This window comes from Apaloderma vittatum, unplaced genomic scaffold, assembly GCF_000703405.1.
Source record: "Apaloderma vittatum isolate BGI_N311 unplaced genomic scaffold, ASM70340v1 scaffold12290, whole genome shotgun sequence".
Taxonomy (NCBI): Eukaryota; Metazoa; Chordata; class Aves; order Trogoniformes; family Trogonidae; genus Apaloderma; species Apaloderma vittatum.
The window spans coordinates 1-27,181 of NW_009695105.1; the positions used below are offsets into that span (position 1 = coordinate 1).

Consider the following 27,181-nt stretch of genomic DNA (forward strand, 5'->3'; position numbering starts at 1 on the left):
AATCCGGCTGAGCCAACCCAATACAACAACAAGTCTAACCATGGATGAATCTGGAAGACGTTTCTATAGCTACTTCAAATTCACCATCATACATGTTAAGGCCAAGTAGGGTCACTAAGCTATCAAGCCTTGACTTGTGCATGACACAGGCTGCAACATTTCCTGCTGCATTCTTAAGTAGGATGAAGATTTTCACACTGTAACTGTGCAAGGTTTTCTTCCTTGTTTTCTTTATTTCTCCGTGATTTGTTCCACTCTGCAGCTTTTCATGTCTGCATTCCTTTTACCCTCTGCTTGTCAAGAACTCTCCTTGTTCCCTCTCCTTAACAAGGATCATTTGCTACCACAGTGTCTGTGGCTGAGTCTTCATTGCCTTGATCCCTCTCCTCCAGCCACCTCCAGCACTTTCAAACTGCAGCTGAAAAAGTTCCTTCCATCTTTGCTTCTACCTCCCCATCACCAAAACTTACCTCATTTATAAGTTTGTGAGATATTATAGAGCACAGAGCTTCTACTGAGAGGTGCAGAATGAATTCTACACGACACATAATGAGACAATTTATCCTTAGAAATTTTTTTTATAAACTTTTTATCTCAAAATAATCATGCCATTGTAAGGTCATTGAAAAATAGTTTGAATAATTAATTAAAAAACTATGCAAAGACTAAACTATACATTTTTGTGTACAGATTCTGCTCTAAACATTTAGTAATTTTTCTGTAATAATAAATACTTCACTTACCTTCACACTCAATTTTAGGTGCACAATCAAATTATCATTTTCCATAAACCTGCAGCAGTATGCTAATGATAATGTACATGAAGGCTGTGTCTGAATGAGCAGCCAAAGAAGATGTTAAAATACTCTAAGACAGTTCAAATTTCTGAAATGAATTGTTATGTCTTCTTTTTACAAGGAATGAGATGTGTTTCAGGTTGATTAATTCTGTATGCCTGACTTATTTTTAAGTGAAGAGTTTGCATATGATTGGTTACAATGAGAGCATAACCTGTGCTCATCCTACAACTATCCTCTGACTGATTGCACCTGGCAGCGTGTAGATGAAGAGCACGAGGAAAACCACGAGAATAAGCAGAATTATGCCAATGATGATGTACTTCTTGTAGTTTCTCCAGATCAGATGATACAAACACTTGAAAGGATTTACAAACCAAGAGAAGGATGTGTCTGGTCGGCTAAAGGGGAAAAAAGAAAAACAGAAAAAGTTTTGTAAACAGATCCAGCTATTTCCATAGGTACTCCACTGCAAAACATGTATTTGAGTCTAAAAATGACTTTTAACTCCCTGAATCCCACTAACAAGTTTAGGGCAAACTTCCACAAGTTTCACATACTATTGGGTCACTCTTCTTCCATCGGTGCCCAAGCCCAAGTTCCACACACCGCTCAGAATGAAATTTCAGTTCATGCTTCATAGCTATGCCAATTTAAGGCAAGATATGGAGTTCAAAATTAGACAAGATCGTGATAAATTCTAAAGAAGAAATACAGACAACTTGAATTTGAGTACGATCACTTTCTAATCATTGCAAGGATTTTAGCATTGCAAAAGGAGTAATGAGCCACTACAAAAAAAAATCTGATTGTAACAGTGATTACACAGTGGTGTAATAGTCAGAACCAGCTCAGGTATATGGCCCTGAATGGCTTATTTTCAGAAGGAAATTTTAAATAGGCCTCCTGAAAACAGGAGATGTGGTGAAATCCAACATCTAGGTAGTTTGCCTGGGTACATAAACAAGAGCCACCTTCCTCTGGCGGACAATATCTGCACTCCACAATCATAAGGTTTTAGTTGCCCCATGTCATGTCCTCCTTCACAACCAGGAGTTTCTTCATACTGTACAGCAAAGCTGGCTGCACACAGAGAGGAAAAATGTTGATGTTGTCTCTCATCTGGTATGCCACCCAGCTGGAGAAGTCACTGTGCCTCTGACCTCAGCCCTGCTATGAGCTGAGGCAACATCAGTCAGCTTGGTATGTTGGGGTGACCTGACGAGTACGGTGGAGTGGAGAAACATTAACACCTGTAAAACTGGGTGCAGGCTTTCTTTCTTATCCAATATCACTGCAATTGTACAGATGGTGCAGTAGTAAGGAGAATGAAATTAAGACTGAGAGTCACAAAAAGCAATGTCTATGTCTCACTCCAGAAAGCTGTTTATTAAGGAATTTCAGCGAAGTCTTAGTCATCTGGAGAATTTAGTGTTCAGCCTGTGGAAGTGAATGCCAATGTGAGAGAAAGTCTGTAAATCTAAAAGGTCAACTGAATATCTTTTAACTAAAGAGTGTGTTTTATACTGAGGTGGAAATGACTCAGAAATAAATCAGCAAATGTGCCCTCCGGGTTATAAGCAATTATTTTTAAAAGGATACTCTGAAGACTAAAAGTTACTGAACCACAGACGCGAGTAACAAGATCCCTAGTCTGCATGTTCCAACTACTTAAGAATTTTTCATAACCTTTAAAGATAGGGGGAAAAAAAAGACAGACTGTTGCTCATTTAATTTGTTTTCTTTGCAACATAGGCAATAGAATTCAGTACCAGTTATAGCAGCATATTAGTTATAACAGAGTTCATCCAGAGAAGCATCGTGTCTTGATCAGCAGAGGTGAAGAGATGGATAACCTCCTGCTTTGGTCACCAGGAAATTACACTCACTGCACCTTATTTCTCATTTACATGTTTCTCTTTACTTCTCAGACATTTAATCTTTGTCCGCTTTTGCTCTAGTGTATTAAAGAGTTTGCTACTGTCTAGTGGCTCCTAGAAAAGAAATTTTGGTTTGGGAATTATTTTGTTTCTTAATTTAAAATCTTAATTACAAAAAAAGAATCTGACAATTTCTCTGCTTCTCTGTGTGAGCCTACATGATTAGCAAAAAAATGTGAACCTACAGTACTGTCATAGAGACATGGAGGTTCTGACATAAAGCTCCCTGAGACACACTTCTTCCTGAAGAGGGCTTATTTGAAGTTATCTGTTATCTCTCAGTTGATTTTGACTACTGTGCATGTAAGAACCATGCATTCCATCACTCAGGGGCACTGAGCTGGTAAACTTTAATATTAGCTTTATGGAACTGAGGCATGAAATGTCTTCAGCTATTAGTTTATTTTCTCTCCGGTAAGAGACTGTCTAGCTAAAATAGTATTTACTATCCACATGTGATATTGTTTTAGTAATCTTAGGATTTGTTTTGCCTAACTTTAACATCTAGGTGCCTAACCTGGGCAACTGTGGACTATCTGTATGTGGAGGGGAAGGACCTTCTGAAGGACGACTCGTCTATCTTCCCAGCTCTCATCTTAAGATATGTATGTTAGTAAAATGGGATGACTCTCCCATCTGTACATGAACATCTACAAAAGGAGCCTGGTTGCTCTGAGATGGGTAATATCAAGTGAGACTAATCCTAGTCTAATTTTAATTTAATTGAGACGTAGATCTCAATTAAGAGCAGAACTGGGTTGAGTTTTGTGTTGGCTGTGTATTTCATCATAAAAACCTAGATGAGGAACCTCTCTGTTTATTCAGTGCAAGATCTAGAGGAAGACTGGCTTTGTGGCTTCTAGGTCAAAATACACCTGGGCTGGCTCTGCAGCAGAGGAGGAACCACTAGGCTAGTGACAACCTTTTGGCCCAACAGCATGTTTATGGATAAAATGCCCTCGAGGTGCAAACACAAGGGGCCCAGGAGCCCGAGGCTGCCCACTGTGCACAGACTAGGCCTGAAAAAAATGAGAGCAAAATGAGATGTGCCTTTACGCATCTTTTTGGCAACCTTCTAGACGTGTAACCCTGTATTCCCTTCGAAAACAGCCTAGGCTGATTGCTTCCCACCACATGTATTTCAGAGCAATCCCAGTAGTCCATCCTCTGTAAAACCATGCTTTGGTTTCCATTATTGGGAATCTTTCAGATAGACAGCTGTCAGGTGTAGTTCATCCTGCCTTTGGGTAAAGATGTTGGGTGAACTGATTGATTAAAGTCTTTCTAAGGCTAATTTTCAAAAAGTCTCTGATACCTCTAAATTTCAGGCTACATTTTTACCCTTTGTAAGGGTACTGGAAATTCCACTTCTATGCTATTTTCTCCTTTTTCATGTTTATCCTGAGATATATATCAAGCCAACAAAATTATACAGAATGTGCCATGATTACTATTATGATTAGCAATTGATTTTCAGAAGTTTTGGTAGAAGGAAATATAACATCAATTTCTCTCTCTCTCTCTCTCTTTTTTCTTCCGTAGCTCATTACTTTAGTGGAACAAAGTACTTGAGCCTAAGTCAATTGGAAGTACATACTTTCTGAATGCAAAAATCTCAGCTGATAATATTTTTTTAATGAGACAAATACTGAAAGATGAAATGCTCCTTCTAGATCATCTGCCTTTGTTAAACCTCATTGAAAAGACTTATGATGAAAAATAAGCATCTTCATCTATTTATAAAGAACAAAAAGAATTAGAGGTAGATCTATCAACGTCGCATCATTCCTGTACAACCTCATTTTCATGTTTCATGTGCCTTTATCTGCAAGTGATTAATTTATGCTAAAATAACCAGATGTAGGCAGAGGTTATTTTCCATTGATATGTAGCAACTAAGACATCTTTAAATGTGTGCAGATAATCCTTAGAACCATAGAATCACAGAATCACTGAATCATTTAGATGGGAAAAAACACTTAAGATCTTCACCATTAATCTAACACTGCCAAGTCCACCACTATGCCACGTCTCTAAGCATCACACCTAAACATCTTTGAAATACCTCCAGGGATGGTGTCTCAACCACTTCCCCAGGCAGCCTGTTCCAGTGCTTGACAACACTTTCAGTGACATTTTTCCTAATATGCAAAATTCTTGTTTTCTAATACTCTGTGTCCTAATGGTCATAACGAAAAAAGCCGGATATGGGAAATATTTCATACAGTCATTCTGAAGCATTTAAACATTAATGGCTCACACTTATCCTCTTAATATAATAAATATAATCTGTCTGATTTTTATAGGTGACCAAACTGAGATGTTGGGTTCATGCATATGCTATAATGGCTTAAGAGGTTATTACATGCCAGGACAGCTATGGAATGAGCCCATGTATGAACTCTAGCGGCAGACAAATATGCAGCAATGCCATTTGTCTGGTTTTTAAGCGGAAGTTATTTCAGGTAACCTGGAAGCTGCTGCCAGCTACAAGTGCTGGCAGCCAGGTGATGCTGAAGTTGGACAAATGGCTTCCTCATAGCTGAAGTAGAGAAGAGGAGAAAAGTCAGGAAAGGGGCAAGGACACCTCCTCTTCCCCATCTCATCTGTCCCAGCTTGTTATATGAGTATGCTCCTACTCACTTGGGTTTTTCCAAGGGCTCAGGCTCCTTCCGAGCTTTGCCTACTGGATTCTTCTCAGCTTCTTCTGCTGTGACTAAGTGAAACTCAGCTTCCACCTTGCCCTAGAGAGAAATCATGTGTAAGCATCCAGCCCTGAGTTGTTATCACTAAAACACACCAGGATTTAGCTTTTGGAGAAATAAAGTGTAGAATCACCTGAGAGCGAAGGAAATTGTTTAAAGAAAATATGATACAGTTTTTGCAGTTAAAGAGAAAGCACAAAGGAAAACTCGGGCATCAAATACCTGACTTATGCTCAAGGACTGTGACAAAAGAGAGGTAGGATGTTTTCTTCCAGACCCATAAAAATATTTTCAGCTTCCTAAATTATAATGTAATTCATCTGAGGAGACCTGTCTTCCATCTATCACACATCCTGGCAGACCTGACGCTGCATTGCTGCTGTGGGTGAGTTGTCTCCACTGATGGGGGGAAATTCAGCTAGTCACAAGTGCTGGGACCGTGGGGTCTACGGGGTCTCAGCTCACAAAAGGAAGGTGGCAAAGAACACCGAGAAATCCCAGAGCTTTGTTCAGCCTAGGAGAACAGCCACAGGTGGATTCAGAGTCCATTTTCCTCATGGATAGCAAGAAGATGGCCACTCAGAGGGGTGGCAAAAGGACAACTCTGTTCAGCTGATAATTGCTGATAATTTGTAGTATTCAGAAAAGTCATAATGGAATATACCTGCTGTTTTACTGCTTGTTTTCACTGTGACAAACCACTAAGTTTAAGTGATAAATAATATATGAATATTTCTAAAAGATCGTGTCTATTACAGCTTGCATTAGAAATACGTAATCTCAGTTATGTGGGCTCTTAGAATCAACTGTAACTCCTGCTATTTATTTTAGAACTTCCTAAATATGGGTTAAATAGTTGTTTTTCCCTTGCACTCACAGAAAGTATCAAATGTTGATATATCTCTCTGTTAGGTTACACAGGCATTCTCTTTTTCCACTGTTCATGCCGGTATGTTGTTCACTACTATCTTCACTATAGATTTAATTAGGTCAGGAAAAATAATATTTCAGAGATTCAAATACTCCAGTAACAATTAAAAGTTGGTATATCAAATCAGCTTTCTAAAATCTGTGATGGATGAAAAGCAGACAAACGATTTTTCATATATTTGTTTACCTCATTTCTTTGCAGATATGAAAAGCTAAATTGTGAATCTATGGCCAATGGCTGCGATTCAACACAGAACTAGGCTGGAAGAAGCATGCAGATAAAAGGGATCAGTGTGGGAGATGAGGGGATCAAGAGACAAAAGTGGACTGGGAGAAAGAGAATTGTGTTAGAATTCAGAAAATGTATGTAAAGCAGGGATTTGGATCTGGAGCCCGTTCACTAAATCTGTGGAAAATACACAGTCACCTTCAATCTGAAGAAGGCAATGAACTTAAAATTGGCACCATTTATTAATATATTCTTCTTGCTGGAATGGACAGAAACATGGAGGAAGGGTGAGGTTTAGGAAATCTTTTTTTTCATTTACATTGAGGATCCCTATATTGTAACAGTACAAAGAAGCCTTAAAGACAGGAACAAAAGAGAACTTGTGCTAAACAAGGAATTTTGTTGTAGCTCTAGGTTATACACAGAAAGCAAAACAACATTATGAAGAGAAGCTGCAGCAGAAAACCCTGAGGTAAATGCCTAGGTACACACTGAAGCCATGTTACTTTAGAGACTTCAGATACATGAGAATTTATGTGGTACCATTTACATTCTTCTTAGAAGCATATTTCTCATATAATAAGTCTTATAGAATTTGGTGGAAGCTGCCATTGACCTTTGCATTACTCTATACCAATTGTATCCTGCCACTAAATCAAAAAATATCGGTTTACTGAGCATACTTCAACAAGAAGAGGGGACTGTACTTTTTCTACTTGAGACATGTCACTAGCAAGGAGAATAATGGTAGGCTAAAAAATCAGTTTGTTTACCCTTGTTGAAGTGAAAAATTAGTAGTAAATAAATAAATAAGCAGATGAGATTCCTCCCAGGATTTTCCTTGACTGGAAACACCTGATTTTCCACTCTACCAATTCAATGTGCTGGGAGAGAAACAGTGGAAGAAAGCAAAGAAAGAGTGCAAAGTGTTCTCATTGCCTGGGATTATCTGAACCAAATCTATGGGGAACCACTAAAGCATTTGGAGGACTCCTACAGATTGCCAGTGGTGGTTGTTCTTCTGAAGTCATGTCTAAAATTAGCAACTGTCTGTCTCAGGATCTCAGCAGAGCATATCAGTCACAGAGGAAAGCTGTTCATTTGTAGTGAGCTGCCTACCGTGAGATCCCCAGCCTTGATGAAAGGCCACCAGCCTCTGATGCGCTTCTGCTGAAATATGGAGATCTTGTTTTCTTCACTTGCTGCCACAATTACACCTAGGTCACAGCTTTTGGCTGTCTTTGCTGCTCGAGGGAACCCATTCAGGTTCAATTCAAGAGTGCCTGGAGGAAGAAGCAATGCAACAACACTCAGAGACCAGACAGACATGACGTCATTCAAACAGCATCTTCCAGATGAGACACGTGGAGAAATGGAGCAGCTTGGGTCCGAGCTTCAGAGCTGGATGTCTCTCTCTTCTGCCAGTCAATCATTTGTGCTGTTCTGGCATCATCTCATCTGAGTTTTTAATTATTCCCTTTCCAAGAAATGTGTAAGTTTGCAATGTGGTGCTTCAGAGAAAGACAAGTGAAAGTTGGATCCCAGTCATCGCTTTGTACAAACCTCTACCAAAGGCAGGTCTGGTAACACCTCAGGTAAGGGTCAGGCAGACCAGCTGCATACTTACCCAAGAAATCATCTGAAGAGAGTCTCTCAAAATCCCACACCTGAAGTACCAGCTCGGCAGGTATTTTGCGCTCTGTCTTTTCCAAGGAAAATATGTTTTCTCTTTTACTAACAACCATTTGTTTCTCTGCTGGGAGATAGTGGAACGGGAACACAAAGCGCCAGTTGAAGTTGCCCTCTCCTGTCAAGGAGTTGTAATGTACATCTGTCTCCTGCTTGTCCTCTTCCAGGCCCTTTATCCACCTGTGGCACACACATAGTGCAAAACACTGCTGTTACCATGGGAGCTTGAACTGTGGTTGTCATCATCTGTTTACAGGCATGGTCATTTACTAATTTCTGTGTAATCAGTAGGAGGCAACACACCGTTCAGGACTGTGACACACTGCAACAACCCTGGCTTGGGGATCTCTGCTGTCTCCCAGCTGTGGCACAGGCTGCAGTTATAGCCAGTGATGATCAAAAGCTGAGAGCGAGAACATGATTTTTATTTCAATTAGACCCCAAAATAGCAGCTGGCAATTTGCTATTGGCCAAGACATCTATCTTTTTTTGGGACAGGCAAAGACAGTGTCAGTTGTTTATCCAGTACTACTCATTCTATATTCATGTTGTGCAGCAGTAATAAATTCTGTGTCAATGTCCCAAAACTGATTTCAGTGGTTTCCTCAAGAACTTACCCTTTTATATAGATATCGCTTGATTTTTGCCCTGTAAAGATATTTTCATCTTCTAGAATTACATCCTCTGTATTCCAGATTATTACTCTCAGTTCATAGCTGAAAAAGAAAAGAAAGTAAGCCTGTATATACTCAAGCTGTGGTTAGACACTAATGTAAAGCTCTATCAAGTCATGCTTTTATAAGGTAAGAAATGTTGTGCTTGTGCAAAACTCTTAAAATAGCATCAGCCTCAGGCCTCTTCTCTTTACAAGAGTTTAGTGATAGAGCAGAGATGGTGGCTCCTCCTCTCAGCTCTTGGAGTATGCTGACGATAACGGGGTCTTTGCCAGCTTTAGAAGGATGGAAAATTCCTTGCTTTTTATATGCCTGTTGCTTTTCAATTCTTTTCACAAAAATGCTGCAGTGAAAAGAGGAAAAGTTGATCTGAACAACATCAACAGAACAGTCTCCAAAACAGTGAGCAGCTTGCTAATAAAAAACAGAGCTCCCTGGAAGGTGCTTTTCAGAAGAACTGCTTAAAAACATTGCATTTGGTGCATTAAAATGGAGGAGAAGTACTAGTTAGAGATATTTTCATTTAAGCAAGTGCAATCATCTTTGGAAAAAACAGTAAAAGGAATTATATTTTCCCCAGCTTTTCCATTCCTTATATACAATTTTCGGTGGCTGTCTAAAGCTCTAGAAGCTTGAACCGAAATTAGGATGTTACAGTTGATGTTACAAAATTGGTATTCCTTGAGTCATTGTATGAGCTGCAATATAATAAAAATTTAAAAATCTATCTTTGACAACACCAACATCGAATTTTTCTCATATGACATATGTTGTCTTGGAAAAAGCCTCAATCTCAGATGTGAAACTGTTTGCGCCAGAAGTTACCAGATATCCTAGGTCATGGAGCTTTTATGGAAATGTTAACCATGAAAACCAAGCTTCTGCACTAGGCAAAGAAACTTTCATCTGTAATGTCCCGTCAAAGCCTTCTTCTGCTGAAGCTGGCCAACAAGAAACATTTTCACACAGTGTTCGAAGTCCTATGAAGCCTGAAGCCTTTTTTGCTGCAGCAAATATTCATTTCTCAGCAAAATGTGTAATGTGTGTTTGCATGTTTACTCTTTTCTTATAATATTTACTCTTTTCTTATAATTAATGGTTTGACAATATTTTTCCCTGCTACAACTACAACTTAGCCTCAACAACTCAGTTTTTTTGTGTATCATCAGTTTTAATTCTTTATGGATTTAAAAATGTTTGTTCCTAGGAAGCTTTATAGAAAGTTCTGGTCTGAAGAAAGTAATTGTTACATAAACTGGAATTTTTTTCAAATCATGTCCTTTGTAAAAGGAAAAGAAATGTAGTTTTATTACATTGATCCTTCTTCAAACATAAATAATGCAGAAATAGTACCTGATGCTGCTTCAGACACAAAATACTCAGGAAAGACGTTTCTAAAACATTGGAATAAAGCTGATACAGGACAGACTGGGAGCCCTGTTGCTATTTTTTGTGTTTAAGTTACAAATAATCAGTTGACTTGAAGAACTGTGTAGTGTTGCATACAAAGCAGCTTAAGTATCTGTGTGAAATTTGAAAGGTATTTCCAAAGGTATTTCTTCTATCTGTTGCTGGTTTATGTGTTTTGTGATCTTATCTTTGAACGAGGTGGTGGAAATCCAATAGGTGTAATAATGTTGCATCAGATTAAAGCTCTCAACCAGGGTCCAGTACGTTATCTAGCTGGAAGAGGTAGTGAAACCAGAATTACTATTTCCAGCTCAATAAATGGATGATAACATCAGAATTAAGGGACTCTTGCCTCCAGCCACCTGCAATTTCTGTGTGAAAAAGAGAGATCTTTCTAAAAGAGACATGTGATAGCCCTTGGTCAAAAATTACCAACAGTTCTTTGACTTGTTTATTGGAGGATACCAACTGACGGTTTCATTTGACTTGAAGTCATGTGAACCTAAGACCATTTTTCTCAGGATAACAGAAGTTTGTTATGGTAGCTTTTTTTGTAGTTCTTTCCAGACACTTAAGAAAGCCTCAATCTTTGAAGACTTATGCCACTGTGCTGGGAAGAAAACGGAGTATTACCCTTTGGGTTTTCTTGGGGAAATGTCCACTGGGGGTCCTGGCAGAGGCATATCTTTAGGAAACATGTCGACCCACATCTGTACACGACCCTTGAAAACAAAGAGATAAACGTCTCTGCAACCTATTTTAGAGACACTTTAAAAGGCAAATGTAGCTCTGACATCCAAACCCACCACTTCCTCTATAGGCCCCAACCAGTTTACTATCCTGCAACTATGATTTCATCTACAAACTTACTGTGCAATATCATGCACATATTCTAGTAATCTTTCAGTAGTTTGGAGAAGTTAGAATTGAGCACAAACATTGGCAACCTCAAGGCAAAATCCATACAAAAATAGTACATGATGAATGGCAAAAAAGAACCAAAGTCTAAACATGAGCGGAGTGTGTGCTAATGTAACTAGCTAAAGCATTTAAAAGCATTTAAAAAAAAACATTAAAAAAAATATTTCAAAGCATGAGACTGAAAATAGGCAGTTACACCTTGTGTGATTACTGTGTATTTAGGTAACTGTCTGTATACACACGTATGTCACATTTTCCAGATCAATACTGTACAAAGTCTCATGTAAGGTACAACACTGGCTGCTGTCTCTGTAAATTTGCAGATACAAACAGAAATCATAATAACTGGAGGGAAGGAAAACTGTTGCTTGTTCTACAATTGCAACGACCTCTGAGCTGCTCTACCTGTTCCATGCCTGGTTTATCCTTATGGTAGAGAGGCCGAGTCTCAATGTGCTCTGGGACCAGTTTGTATCCAGCTCCAGGGATTTCTTCCCAAGCACGTAAAACCTTTAAGGAGAGATGTTCGTATGATTCAACCGGCTCCTCTGTAGGAAAGGGTAAAGCAAAAAGAACAAAGAGAGCTGAATTAAAATGTTGAACCCCTTGGTAATATGTTCCATTAATTATTAAAGAAGGGTATTAAAAATTTGCTCAAGTTAAAAGGAAGGTTTTATGTATCCCAGATAAGTAAAGAAGGGTCTTGAAATGCATTTGATTCTTGTAAATAAGGGTACCCACCAGGGGAACTAGAAGATTAGCACTTAGGCAGGAGTTTATCTGTAAAACACAGTGAGTCATTTGACTATTACAGTAACAGTTTCTAACAAGAAGATGGAAGAAAACTGTGAAGTACTTTTTTTACAGAAAATTGCAAATGTGAGGCTTTTTTACAGCTCACAAAAGACAAGGAGACTTGGATCTTGACAGAGCTGACAGTAGACAGGCACTAGCAGTTGTATCTACCCCTCATTTTGCCTTGTGATGGCAAAAATGAAGACCCTCCTGAAGAACTAAATAACACCTCAAGGGAAGAGGACTGAAGCAGCTGAGTTTGGACACTGGAGGAAGAGAGACCCTAGAGACTGACATCTCAAGGAAGAACCAGTGCTAATATTGAAAGTAGTCTGGATGTTGAACAGCAGAGAATGACTTTTGAGTCCTTGAGCCTTTCTTTCATTCCTTTTTGTTTGGGCTCCACACAAAAAGAACCCAGACTTTTGCAGAGGGGTATCTCCTAGATTAGGAGAGAATTCCCTAAGTGAGAAGAAAGTCAAGACTTGTTTTTTGTCAGCGAACAGTTAACACTTTTCCTATGAGTGTTTGTGGTAGGTGGCAAAAGGTTTGTCTGGGATTTGAAGAGCAGGTATTAAACACTTCCTAATGGCTCAGAGAGTGAAGAAGGATGAACACTGACATATGTTTGAGATGTGATGTATTTCACTACTTTTAGCCAACTAAAAGCGAGGTCTTTATCCCCAGCTACTCAGCCAGACAGCCTCAATAGCAAGGGTATATATTGTCCCATGATAACCCACATCCTCTCTAAGACACCTTTCTTAAGATTGATTTCACCCTCTGAATATGCTTATTTCTTCCCATTGGCTATAGGTAGTCCTAGACTGCCTGGGAGTAGTGGTCAGGCAGTTGGACTATCTGATTGTTGTAGATCCCTTCCAAATGAACAGAATTGTTGTATTGTTTCGTATCCTATTCTATTCTATTCTATTCTATTCTATTCTATTCTATTCTATTCTATTCTATTCTATTCTATTCTAATGTTCCTAGAGCAAAGTTAAATTATTCTTTCCCTTGTAATTTAAAGCTGAATATAGGGCCTGTAACTATAATTGTCTCCACCTGTAAGGTGAAAAATGTACTGCTTCCCCATTTCAGTACTCCTCTAGAGCTCAAACCTGTTGTCTTTGTTAGATTTACAGATCCAAATGATGACCAGCACAGAAACCCAGCAAGAAATAAGGACCCAGATATATTTGTCAGAACAGCAATCTGGATAACTATTATGCAGAAGACTGTTTGCTGTAAACTATTTCTTTATAAGATGTTGAAAAACTTATGTGCATAAGTACTTTGGACTTTGCCATCTGGTTCTGTATTTCCTTGCTTTTTGGTTTCCGTCATCTCGTCTGATGTTGGTCTGAAGCTCATTTTAATGAATCAGAATTTTGATTGACAGACCCCGTTGCTGGTAGTCACACTCAGTTGTCTGCTAGTGAGGAAAACAAACAGCAATACTGGAGTCATAAATCTCTCTCAGGCCAAGAAACCACAAATGGATCAACTCTTCTCCCTTCATTAGTGCTACCTTAGCAACCTTCCACTCAAGGTGTGACCTATATACTGTAGCTGCCAAGGGGTGTTTGCTCAAAGACGAATAAACACAGACGAGAGAGAAGAAGTTTCCATGCCCACTACTGACTCAAAGATCGGCTCCTGTTGTTACCCTCCCCCGACAGTCTTCATCCTCGAAATTTTTTCCTTACTCTAAGTATAAAACTGAATCATAGAATAGTTTGAATTGGAAGAGATCTTCAGAGATCATCTCATCCAATGCCCCTGCCATCTTTCACAGATAACTCTGTCCCACTCCACCCATATGTAATATGGACACTCAACTTCCTGGTAGCTTTGACAGCTTTTTAATCTGCGAGTTTTGACAGTAAATGTTGTCCTGCCCTCTAGATTCATGCACCCCATAGACACCTTGATTTACACAGCATTGTGGTAGCACTTCAGAAGAGCAGTCAGAGTGGTAATAATCAAGAGGAGGAAAAAATTAGCTGGGAAGAGAGTCAAGTATGTAAGGTAGGACTGGCAGGTAAGTGGGCTGGAACCTGACTGTGGTCAAACAGAGGACTTATTTGACCTTTAGTAACTTACTTCCCATCTGTATTTCCCTTCCCCCTTCTTGTCACTTCTTGGGTCTGTCTACACTAGTGTTAGACAGGGAATGGGTTCTTGAAAAGTCTCTTCCTGACTTCCCATGCTTTGATTTCCTGGGTGGAAGGATCTCAGAGCATGCCAGCTGCACTCCATTCAGATGAAACTAAGCCAGAAGACATGTTCCAAGAGGGTCTCCGGCACTGCAACTAATCCTGAGAGCCCCATCCTTGGGACCAGGAAGGAGCTAGTCCAAAGTATTCCCCAACACACATCGTGATGTGTCAGGTCATCAAGCAATAACTGTCTCACCCTGCAGATGATCTGGAATAAAGCTACAATAATAGTTAGTACAGGCGAAGCCTCCATCACCACAGTTATATGAGTATTTCAAAGCAAAGACAGGTTCCAGTTATCTAACTTTAAAGTGCATAGCACAATAGGGCCACAACTACAGCATAGGCAGCCTCTTGGGACTGCTACAGTACAGCTGAAGAATGATGAATTACTTGATTACCATTCTCATCTTCTGTGAAGACTGTCTGTCCCTTAAAGACTTTTGTTCCTACTTGTATCTCCCCTGGCCGCATGTAGGGTCCACTTATTCTGTAGTCCTTACACAGCTTAGTGAGGATCTCGCTTGGCTTGGTTGCATCTCGCCACGCATTGTACCCTTCTCTGCAAGGAGGGAACAGAGAGTAAAGAGAAATGGGTGAGGTTTTCCTTCAGCAAAGTGCACTGGCAAATCAGGACTTCCCATGCAGAGATTTACTTTGTGGTCAGTGGCCTTGACACCTGCTCAGCCAAACTGTTCCTTATAATTGTCTGGCACTACTTCTTACCTGAGACCTTCCTCTGCTCAGGTCCTAGGAACAACCACTCTTTTCTCTTAAAACAGAAGAGGTTGAGGCAGCCTTACACATTGCTTAAATAAAGTAGTCCAGGCATTAGCATGCTCTCCAAGAGGAAAAGGACCAGAGCTTGTTCCCTATTCTACCTAAAGGATTTAAGTCTATGCGTTCTACCTCCATTTAAGAGGTGTTCTGTGGCTCTCATGTCCAGAGGAGAAGCAGAGATTTTCACTGGAGACTGAGCTGACAAGGAATGTCTTGGGGTTTGGTCTGTGCCCCTGGACTGTTTTTTTACATTACCCTTTGTTCGTAGATAAAATAGAGAAAAGTTCATAAGAGAAGAACCCCAAATCCACATCTCCCAGGTGAGTGCCCCACCCCAGGGCAACTGGGTTATTTCAACTTTCTCTGCTTTCATTGATCTTTGTACACAACATCCTTGAGAGTGCAGCTGTATGACAGGGACCAGGAGCTCAGCAATTCCATCCTGTGACCCACCCCTGTAACAGAGGCCAAGCCAGCAGCCCTGCTCTTCTCCCGCTCTCCCCAGTGCCACACCAGTCCTTGCTGCAATAACTCCAGTTGCAGCTGCGTGATGGAGAGCAGAGTAGAGCCTTGTCATAATTTCTCTGACACATTCTTTTTCCATTTGCCCTTTATGCCTGTCCAAAACCAGTTTATGAAGCAGGTATGTTACACATAGGATATTTACTATCTAAAATAGTTGGTGAATAAACAGTATTGACAATATTAAAAGATTCACTTCCTACTGAGGCTGGGATATAACCAAAGCCACTGCTGAGCTCTTTGGTGAATTTTAATTAAAGACTTCCTGTGACACTTCATGCTGGAGAAAGCATAATAATTAGCCACATCTGGAATTTTCCCTTCAAGTCAAGTTATTCACTGTGTGCTCTGCTGCTGTCTGAAGAGGTACTTACATTTCATATTGACTTTGCAACCCACAGGTAGCTCGATGCCTGCTGTAGAAACGATTTTCTAAATCAATTTTAGTCTCCCCAATGAGATCATCTGTTCCCACAAAGTCATGGTCGTAGATCAGGACTGTGAGCAAGGAATCCTTGGGGAATGTAGCTTGGATTTCAAATGATCTACAGCAAAAATTGAGACCTACATTTGATTACAGTCAAATCAGCTTTGAAACCTAAAAGACTAAATTAATGAATACTGTGTAAACAATGTGTGGACAGTGTCTCTTCTAATAAGCGTTAGGGGTTTTTTTGGTAGTGTCTTTTGTTTCAGTGAAATATCTGAACATACTGGAAACACACAGTGCAAAAGTACTTTCTTTCAGTCCAGCATAGTACAGTTCCTCTGTCTACACATTCTTACAGAATAACTCCAATTCAAAACATTTTCAACCTTCTTAAAACGGGGAAGCTTACTGGCAAAAAAAATCACAGCTATTAACATTAACAATATAAATAAGTATAAAGCATTGATAATACAAAGTTGATGTTTACTGACAGCTTGCCCCTGGCTCCCTTATGCAGAAGACTATGTGGGTTCAAAAAACTAAGTTTTATTTTATCCGAGTCCTAAAATTATGAGATTTATTTGGCAGTCTATCTAACCTGAAATAACAACAAAGATTGCAAAATCACGCTTTACTGTGCTGGTATTTATTTCACTTTAAACTTAACAATTACATCAATTTGCACAGACAAGATCATTTGTTGCTTCATTTCCTCTGATGCATCATTTTGCAAAACCTCTCATAGATTGCATTCCATGATGTGTTTTGACTGGTATGAAAATGAAAATTTTTTAATCACACAGAATGACACCAGTTCTCAACACTTTTACCAGTAGAATTGCAAAACATCTAAATAGGCTGAAATCATCATATAATAAACAATTTGTAATAGTAACAGCAATAGTAATGGCAAGTGATAAAGTAGAAATCACCACTAAATAAAAAAACATGCTATCGCTGACCTTCCGAATACTGGGTTTAGCTGCTTGGGGATGTAGTTTTCCCTGTCTTTAATCTCTGTGTTGCCCAGTCTCAGCACAATGTAGGGATCTGACTTGCCATCTGGATCAGCTGGGCTGAGGTTAAATGCCTGTTAGGAAGGAAGACCGTGTTCTCGAGAAGTTTGCTTAAGTGCAATATGGTCATGACAAAGGACTGTGGGTTTCCTGCCCAGCCCTGTTTTTTTCTGAAGTTGAGGGGCTTTGCTTGCCTCATGTGATATAAAATTTGGCATTTACGTTTGTAGGCTACTGGGAAAAGACAATCTGGAGGAGAAGAGAGTTTGCAAAGGTGGAACAGACGTAAGTAAGTCCTTTTCCACCAGTGAGATGGAAAAACTGATGAGCAGGACAGGCAATGTTGAGGAAGAAGCTGGCTGCACAAGTACATGTAGGATTCAGGAAAGATTTCCCCAAAATACTTGTCCAGATCCTTGAACAGTGCAAAATAACTCTTTAATCTGTATTTACAAGACAGCTAGGAAGTCTGTATATTCAGGAAATAAAGCAATCTTTTCCTATTCTTCTCTTCTGTTTTGTTCGCTGTTGTCCCTCTACATGCCATTCTTCCTCCCTTAGATTGCCTGCAACTCCCTTGTTTCTCTGAAAGACCAGCTCCTTCTACCCCTTTTATTTCCTATATTGCGCTCTCTCATCATCCTGTCCTCTATATTTCTGCCTTTTTCTCCACCCCATAACTTATTCACAGTATCTACCACTTTGATTACATGCAATTCACAGTCCTTGAAAAATATGCTCCCATTTCCCCCTTAGTGAGGTTTTGTTTAAACACATGTCACTTTGAAACTACTAATCAAAACTACTAATCAAAACACATTTGCATAATGTGGCTGGAACAGGTTGTCCATACTATATTATACCTCTAGCCCTTTGAGTGTGAACAAGCGAAGTGATTCTCTGGTCTTGTGATTTGTGATTTACCATGTAACATTTTCTATTTTCAACACACATTTCTACAACATGAAATATTGTTTGAAATAGTCTACCGCACAAGGATTTTCAGAAGTTTCAGTGCAAAGACACTGGGCATAAAATGAGTTGAAAATAAAACATCCAAATTATTTCAAAATTGAAAGAACATCTTTCTACTTACTGCTACAATATAAACTCTGATGAGGACTTTGACGGCGTGGTTTGGTGGTATCCCTTGCAGGATGCGGAGCTGCCCTCCTTCCAGCAAGCTGCCATCCTCAGGACTTGGGTATATGCAGAAGGAGCCCTGGTAATATACTGTCTTTTATCTCCCTCAAAAAATAGATCAAGTGCAATACAAAAACAACCCTCTGAATGAAAACAAAGCATAATTCATGCAGCCGGTGCTGCAGAACGTACATATATGCAATACATTTTGTGATACCACTCAAAGGGAACAGAGAGTTCCATGCACTGAACATCGTCGGTTAAAATGTGTTTGCTCTGTAACATGGTATTATCATCACATCTAGCTGATCGCAGGAAGTACTTGCATGCTCTCAGCTCTCTATTTTATTATTTGAAGGATGAACACCGGCAGGTGTTCTAAATCTAGTTTTCTTAATATTAATATTCTAAAAATAATATTTAGCCCTTAACTCTCTATCTGGAAATTGATAATTCCACTGGGTTAATTTCAAAACAGTGTGACTGGAATTCAACTGTATTTTTGCAGCCACTATGCAACTCATATAAATCGATACTGACTCATGCTGCTTCAAAGTGACTAGCAAGTCATTTGAACAGAAATTTGCATTGCAAATTAATTGAGGTATCAATGAGTTTAATCAGTTCCTCTAAACTACAAAGTGCTTGAAACCCTATTGGCATTATTCATGCTTTGAACTACGTTTTCAGATTGCCTAATGGTGCCCTGGATCAGGCTGTGCATTGTTTCAGACTGGAGTAGCTGTAAGGGCCTTCATTTAAATTACTGAAAAATACATGTAAGGTGCTGTAACTGATGGTCCTGTAATGAAATTACATTAGTGGAATCTAGACTACCTAATACATCTCTTCTTCCCTTTCTATGATTTAAAACTTTTTTTTAATTCCTTGTTTCAAAACAACAGTGAGCACCTTGTGCTGGGTGTTGCTTTCATCTATCAGATAATGGGAAAGGAAAAATATGACTCTAGATCCAACAAAGAGATAATTCTATTTACAGCAGACTGTCAATGTCTTTTTCTTTCATCTTTGGTATAACTGAAATATGCATGAAAACAGAAAGTCTCTAAACTATTACCCATTTAATCAACATTAAAGCTCACCTTAAATTTTCCTATTATTCTGTCTTCAGAGTCAGCATGGACTTCATCATTAGATTTTCCTCTTAAAAGCTGGAAAGTTTTCACCCAGTCTTCAAAGTTATTAAATTCACTCTCCAAGTCTCCTTCATAAATCTTTGAAAATAGGAGAATGCTTATTTTTTGTGGTGCAGTGAACATATTTATAGCAACTTTTTTATTATGAGATGACTAGAAATCCATTTTGACTCAAAATACAGATTTTAATAAAACCAGGGTTTTGCAAAAAGTCCTTGAGGAAAAAAAGTTAATTCCCAACTCAAAACAGGATCAGCTTTCTCCTTAACCAATGTCCTTCCCAAACACTGGAATAGCATGTTAATGCAGCAGGTAGACATGGCTCTGGAAGTGCTAGAATGAACAATTTAAGCACTGGTGTGGGGAAAAACGGTGTGGATGTGCTGCTCTCTGCTTCTGTTTCCTTTGTGCTATGTGCCTTTGATGTACTAACCCATTCTGTTATGTTAATGTGTCAGAACATGTGAGCAAAACAGATAATAATAATAAAGAGTTGTGGGGACAGAGCTTTAGGATAGGTAAAATAACTAACTGATTTTTAAAAGGATGGACTTTTCTCCAACACTCTCCCTCTGTCATTTATAACGCTGCTGCCTCCTTTGAGAATGCACGTAGAATTAGTCTTGAGGAGAAAAGACAATGCATAAAGAACTGTGCCTCGCCAATACCACCTAAGGAGACTTTCCACTGTGCCTTTTGCAAGTGGACTTGCCTATCCCGCATCGGCCTTTTTAGCCATCAGCGCGCTTGTAGCAAGTGGGGGTAGAGCCCTTCCCATATCTTCGTTCACGAAGCCTAGCCGTGATGATGATTTAGTGTGAAACAGAAGGGCCCAGACTAGTGCCATCTCTTAAAAAATGGGAACTGCAGTTTCAAACTCCTCTTTATTCAGCACAATCCAATCCAAGTAGTCCTAACCTTTTCAAATCTCATCTCTTCAGTCATTTTACATGACCCATATAGTTTCCTTTGAATTCCTTCTATCACTACTCAGCTAAATCTAATGCGAGCCAAGTATTACCTCCCCATCAGGGAGGATGCACTAGCAACTGCAACAATGCTTTTCCTACTGTTTTTCAAGTCATTCTTAACAGGTTGTTATATATCCAGCATGAAATTTGAAATATTCAGCTTCATACACAGAATCACAGAACATTCGAGGTTGGAAGGGACCTCTGAAGATCATCTAGTCCAACCTCTTGGCCAAAGCAAGTTCACCTAGAGCAGATGTTTTACAGGCCAACAAAAAAACCTGAATTTTCACCTAAGTGTCTCCATGTGTCTATGCTGGTAAATTGAAGGTCTAAGGCCAGGTAGGGCACATCCACCCTATGAGACCTTGGTTTCCTCTGTGCTCCATGTGCTGATGTTCATTATCACTATCATTTTGTGTGTTTTATCAGGATAAAGTGTCTGAAATAATTGTAAGGAGGATTTACTAAACCAGCTGCTGATGTCAAGTTTGGGGAGAAAGTGAATACCATCCTTACTGCTCAGCCTTACTTCTCTCTTACCTGCAGTGTTGCTAGGCTTGGAGTTTCTTTCTGTTTTCTTTTCAATGTCTTATCCTTTCTCTTTTTGTCTGGCTCATCTTCTATGATCAATGCAATGTGGTCAGAAGTTTGGTTATCTGCAGAGATTTCGTGACATCATGTAGGTTTTAGTGAGCAAAGCACATCAAACACTTCAAATAGGTATGCAAAATACATTTTAAAGAGTCCCCTTCTCTCCTTCTCCATTCATTCTTCTATTGCCAATCATACAGTACTTTTTTTTTTCCCCACCAATTCTTCCAGCCAGAGAGGTGGCATTTTATCATGTCTGCAGCTATCAGTCTTCAGAATGAGCTTGGATGTCCAAGTGTGATGGTGTCCTATATCATTCCTTCCCTACCCTCTGTCTCCCAAACCACACATTTCCTTCCTCTCCAACTTCTCCCAGCTGCAAACTGGCAGATGTTATCAGCTTTCTTGTAGGATTTAAGTTTTATTAAAAACTGGAAGCCACTGTTTAGGCTGAGTGGTTGTTCAGTGATCAGGCGATCCAAGTTCTGTTCTGCTGAAAGGTGTCACAAAACAGAGTGAATGTCACCTTGTGAAAGTCTGGAAGTATGAGAAATAGGAGGAGATATCTGACCAACCTCAAGCCAGACTTTGAGTACTGAGAGGGGACTTCCCAACAAAAAGAGGATGAGCCCTCAGAAATAGCACTGAGATGGTTCAGCTCTTTGGCTAAAATCTGGATTTTGAGTTCACTTTCATTTTTTTGAGTACTTAATGTGTGTATGAGATCACTAAATATTTAGAAGTATAGATATATATTTTATCAGGGCAATCCTGTATGTATAATGCTTATCATCACAGGTGAAAATATGTAACAAAAACTTTAAGAAGAGAATTTACAAGCTCTGAGGTCATCAGTCAAAACCAATATGCCACAACTGCCTGGATTTTATGACTCTATGAATAGCATGTGGATGGATGTCACAATGTCAAGTAAATTTCTAATGGTAAGTGAACATCAAATCTTTGTAGAACATTTGCTATCTAAATATTTCCTCCATGCTGACAAGTGAATTTCACTCAGAAACTAATCTCCTTCATCTCTCAGCAGCCATGATGATCACTGAAACACCATCAGCTGTTATATCCAGAATGATGCCATCTGACATTTAGGTTGTGTCTTTCATCCAGAGCAGTATCAACACCTCCTTTAAAATAGAATTCACCTCAATCACTGGTGAAGTGCAGTCAGTTCTGGCATGGGAAGGTGCTATCATTTCATTCAGAACAGCAGCTCTGTGTAAACTGTAAATATTGGTTTTCTTTCTCAGTCTGCTCCAGCAGTCACATTTGTTCAAAAAATAAAATTTCTCGAGCTCTGTTTGATTGTAGGAGGACCTGTGAAGCCATGGAGTGCATGTGTATGGAGACATAGGTACACACACACATAGAGAGCTGATTTCTGGCCAATTCTTTTAGACTCTTGTGGAAAAAAATTCCACTAAAACCTGAGCTAGACACAAAGTTTTTCACACAACTACAGAGTCTCCTAACAGAAGCTGTTCCCACCTAATGAGGTATTCTGAAATGGATTAAAAGTTGAGAGAAACTTCTTTTTCTGAACCTGTTACAAATGCAACCTAAGACTTGGTTAATCTCCACTTTCTATCATTTAGGACTTTGACTTTGCAAATCTTTGTGCATGAGATTTGAATGACAGGAAACCCATGTTAACTCATGTAAACCTACCCACCATCTGATCAGTTTTAGAGGGAAAAATATATACTAGCAGTATTCTGTTACCAGACATTAATCGCTGATGGTGAAAGAGTAGAGAAGCAAAGTATTAGTAGTAAAACATAATAGAAAAAAACCAAATAATTTACTTACCGTCTTCAGGTTTTCCCTCACTGGAAAATATTCCTTTTGCCTTTCAAAATAAAAAGATAATGAACAAGCTCCTTGTTATGAAAGCAGTAATCATTCAGCAGTAAGTCAGTTTTTACAGCATTGTTCATGCATGAATGTTTCGGGCATGCTGGGTGACTCACCTTTTGCATTTTGAGCACAGAGGCATAATATTTTGACCACCAGTCAATAACATTTTCAGCTGATTCATCTGCAATTGTTCTTTTCCTCCTCTTTGTTGACCGTCGGATGGATTTTTTCATACCCTACCAAAGCGTGGGAAAAACACTGTTGAACTCTAGTACTGAATAAAATTAATCACTTGAGTCATGACATCAAGTATGAACAGAGTTATATGAAGAAGATTTCAGCCTTCAAGAGCTAAATAAAATGCAATATGAATTAGTGTCTCCTATTCCAAGACACCTCATCAAGATCAGCATATTGCTAAATCTATCTATTACCTACTGATGGTGCCAAAACATTGAATGTTTGAGATACTGACACAGGAGAAACCCATATAACAGCAAAATCTACACAGAGAAATATGTAATGATTTTTTAAGGGATGCAAAAATTCAGATACAAATTGGTTTCTCCAAAGTCCACAAGTATTTTAAGAACACCCGTTTTTGGGAGACAAGAGTTATAAAAATTGCTGCAGTTCAGCTGTTCTCTTTAAAAAAAAAAAGCTAAAATCTTATCCTGAGGATTGCCTGCTCATGTGACAAGTCTTACTAACTTCATTTTTGCCTAAAGACTTGCCCTTGTTAAATATAGTGTTTTGTCCTACACCTCTATAGAGAGTTGTCAGCTTGGCTGAGGAGGCTGGAGCAAAGATAGATAATTGGGAATGATAGACAGTTAGGTGGGAGTGATAATTAATATACCACAGATGGTTAAATTATGGGGTTGCCTTCAGGACTCTTCCTACTATACTGTGCTGTCATACATTAAAATTGTTCTATGTCAGATGAAGAATCCAGACTGGTGTGTACATCTAGGGAAAAAGACATCCCTGCAGTTTCTTTGGCCTCCTAATTATGAAGCATGCTGGAAACATCTGAGCACTGAAACTTTGAAGGTTAAAGAAGCATGGTCAATGCATGCTCTGTGTACCTGCAGAAGCAGCTTCGGGAATGAAACTCAGATACGCATCCTGTGCTTTTATTGTTGTCAATAAAAGAACGACTGTGATTCCTTCATAAGGAAGGGATAAAGTCCCTAACAGAAAGTTAGCTGGCAGCTCTAGCTATACCCACCTTCTGTTTTCTCTCTTTCCCACTCTGGCTCAGTGGCAGGAAGTGTTGCGAGATACGGATCTGGCTCTACCACTGTACATTTACCCTGCTCCACCTCGGCGTAGACATGATCAGCTAAAAATGGTTCTTCTCGGGATAACTCATGTTGTTGGGATGACTCAGGCATAGCTGAAATTGAACTTTTGCAAGTTAGGTAAGAAATGCTGCCATCACATTTGGTGGTAGTCAAAAGATGATATCATTAAGGGTTTGACCCTAGACTTAACACAGTAAAAGCATATCTTCTAAGTACATGCCTGCTGTTAAGCCTCTGAACAAGATCTTTGTCTTTTTATTTGGGGTCAGGATCAGATATTTACCTCTTCCAATTTCTACAATGTCTAGTCTGTTTGGTGTAGCTTGGGGGCCCAGCTGGGTCTTACACAGGAATTGCTTAAGGCAATTGATGGTATGTGTTCCAACAAGAGTACTCCTGCCAAACGCTCTCCAGTCGACTACGCAGATGCTTAGAGGAGGATGTAGGAGTTCATTTTCAGGCAGTTCCTGGTGGAGGAGGACAGATAGCAGCATGAGAATAGCTAGAAAATACAGAACACGTGTAGTATATTTGTTGTGCATGGCAACAAAGCTTTTACTCTTCTCTCCCTTCCCCTCCTCAGCCATTAACATAACATGCAAAATGCATACAGCATTGACAATATAGTTCTGTCTACAGTTTTCTGCAAAGTCTGGAGAAAGCCTTGCTCTTTAGAATAGGGAGTGAGCCATATGGATTCTGCTACTGAGTTGAGCCCCATGCTGTCACATACGAGCATCTCTTGCTAGAATAAACTGAAATAATCAGGAACTTTCAGAAAGAATGAACACTGTGTTGGAAGTTATGAGTCTTAATGCCACTGCTGCTTTGCTGAGGTTCTTAACCCTGCCTACCTCAGTTGGCCCAACCATAAGATGCAGACACTGGGTGGTTACGTGTTTTATAGGATGAATTACAAAAGGAAAAACAGCCCTTTGGACATGTGACATACAATGGAAGCAAAAAGCACTGTAGCAGCCATACTTCAGTATCCAGGTTAGTATTTTATTATCCTTTTGTCTTAGAAATAAACTTCTCTATCCATGCTAGCAACTGAAGCAAATTGAACAGATTTTCTGATGCTGACCTCTGTCCACTAAAAGTACCAGGTTTTATAACCCAGTCAACAGCTGATAATTAAATTTTCAGTTCATAACAACAAGTGCTACAATATGAAATGATCCACAGCTCATGAGGCAGAAATGATCAATCCTCTTAATAGCCCAGGAACATACAAAGGGAAATGAAAAGAATTGAAAGAAAATAAACTGAGATCTACCCTGCAAAATGGGAAAGTAGAATAAAAAAGTACTAAAAAATATCCCTGTTATCTGGCAACAAGATCCAATCTATCAGTAAAAATCTGATTGCAAGATATTTCCTTGCCTACTTTGGACACAACAAGAGTAACACAATTTTTTATCATACTTAAAGCATCTTCCAATAAGCAGCTTTTGGAAGAGAGGTGATGTCCCTGAGTATTTGATCAAGACACAGGAAATTATTCAACAAGAAAGGAAGGAAAATAGTAATTAACACCTTGCCTAACCAGAGAATGAACAGGCAAAGAGCAGTATGCTGTACGCACCACTTCAAACCAGTCTGCAAGGCCACTGAAATTGGGATTTTTCTTGTAGCTCTGAATAACAGAGGATTTTGCTCCTTTCCCCGCACATTCGATGAGAACTTGGGGGCGATCTACAGAGAGGAGCTGGACTTTCTTGAGCTCTCGAACACCCCAGAACAGGACCTATGGTGAACAGAGAAAAATATCGGTAGCCTGCAGAGAACCTTCAGTCAGGGGGAAGCCACTGCTGGGATCCCACCACATCACATCCCTTTGGGAACGCAGGACTACCAGAAGGAAAACAAACAACCTAAATCTGGTATCCGATAACCGTCAGCGTTAAAGGTGGAAGTGAAAACAATTAATAACATCCAACTGTTATTGAGGAGTTATTGCCAACAGTGAGCCATAATAATTTCATTTACAAAAGTTGACTTTTCAGCAAGGCAAGGGACTATTCATCTGAACAGCAGGGACTTGGTTAGTCTCAAGTGTCAAGGCTGTTGAATGAACAAACCAATCGCATACGAGCAGGGGTGAGTAACAGAGGTTTGCTGAGCTAGCCATCAAGTCTGCAATGGATGAAGGGAGGTCTCCAAGCTGCTTTCTGACAAAGGAGTGTGCTTCTGGACTGGAGGACAAGAAGGAAACTGGGTTTGTAAAGCAGGGTTCTGTAAGAAAAATGTGTCTTTATACAGTACACACTAGGGGGCCCCTGAAGGAGGTGACAGAAGCTGTGTTTCTCCCAAGTCTGAAATGAAGACTGAAACCTAAATGGAGCATGAGAGGCTTTGTGGACAGCTTGAACACTGGCAGGACTGGGATTTGTGTGAGTTGGGGAGTGGAAAGGGGCACTGGAAGGTTGCGAGGATCAGTGAAAACCTGTTCTGTTGCTGAAGGTTCCCAGTCAAAATTGGGGCACACGTCTGTATCTATAATGGCTTCATGGCCTTTTCCACCAGTGTGAGATACTTTACAATACCTTAACAAAAATAGTTGTGTTTTATTCATTCTGTGCTATTTCCTTGCTGGAAACCTCCCGAGTTCATGTTTTACTATATGTGCACCTCAGCTATCAACCTGTTCTCGTAGCAATGTAACTATCTGGATCTGGTTGGGATTGTCCTGATTTTAAGGTGCCTGAGGTATCAGACTGCAGAGTGGACTTATCCTGGGCTCCCTCCAGAACCAAAGGGGACAGATGCACTGCCAAAACATAATTTAATCTTAAGATCTGAATCACTCTGGGCAGGTGACTGCTCTACTCAGCTGTACAAATGAGAAGTCTACAGTGAAGATGCTTTTAAGCTGGGTGCCTTAGAGCCAGCTGGGATGAACATCACAGAGTGTAAAACAGAAAATGTACAAGAAGCACAAAGCAATCATACCGCAGAGGCAGTGGGAAGGTCCCCATTGCACAATACTTAGAGGAATACCTAAGTTTAAGAATTTAAGTTGTCACTTTAACATCAACAGAGCAGTTTATGGGCTTAGCTACTTTGCAATG

General features: G+C 39.6%; 1 protein-coding gene across 1 annotated transcript in view; it reads right to left on the bottom strand.

Moving 5' to 3' along the window:
* Positions 1-973: 973 nt before the first annotated feature.
* Positions 974-27,181, bottom strand: part of LOC104269588 (fer-1-like protein 6) — a gene marked incomplete at its 5' end in the record, with an annotated part of 61,913 nt that continues 35,705 nt past the window's right edge. Inside the window, 19 exon segments of the mRNA XM_009870036.1 lie at positions 974-1,198; positions 5,381-5,481; positions 7,721-7,884; positions 8,229-8,470; positions 8,908-9,006; positions 11,008-11,096; positions 11,701-11,843; positions 14,714-14,874; positions 15,989-16,159; positions 17,007-17,134; positions 18,157-18,282; positions 19,307-19,438; positions 20,875-20,990; positions 22,753-22,792; positions 22,914-23,036; positions 24,032-24,053; positions 24,055-24,199; positions 24,391-24,574; positions 25,696-25,857. Coding sequence (XP_009868338.1) covers positions 1,018-1,198; positions 5,381-5,481; positions 7,721-7,884; positions 8,229-8,470; positions 8,908-9,006; positions 11,008-11,096; positions 11,701-11,843; positions 14,714-14,874; positions 15,989-16,159; positions 17,007-17,134; positions 18,157-18,282; positions 19,307-19,438; positions 20,875-20,990; positions 22,753-22,792; positions 22,914-23,036; positions 24,032-24,053; positions 24,055-24,199; positions 24,391-24,574; positions 25,696-25,857 — 2,529 coding nt within the window.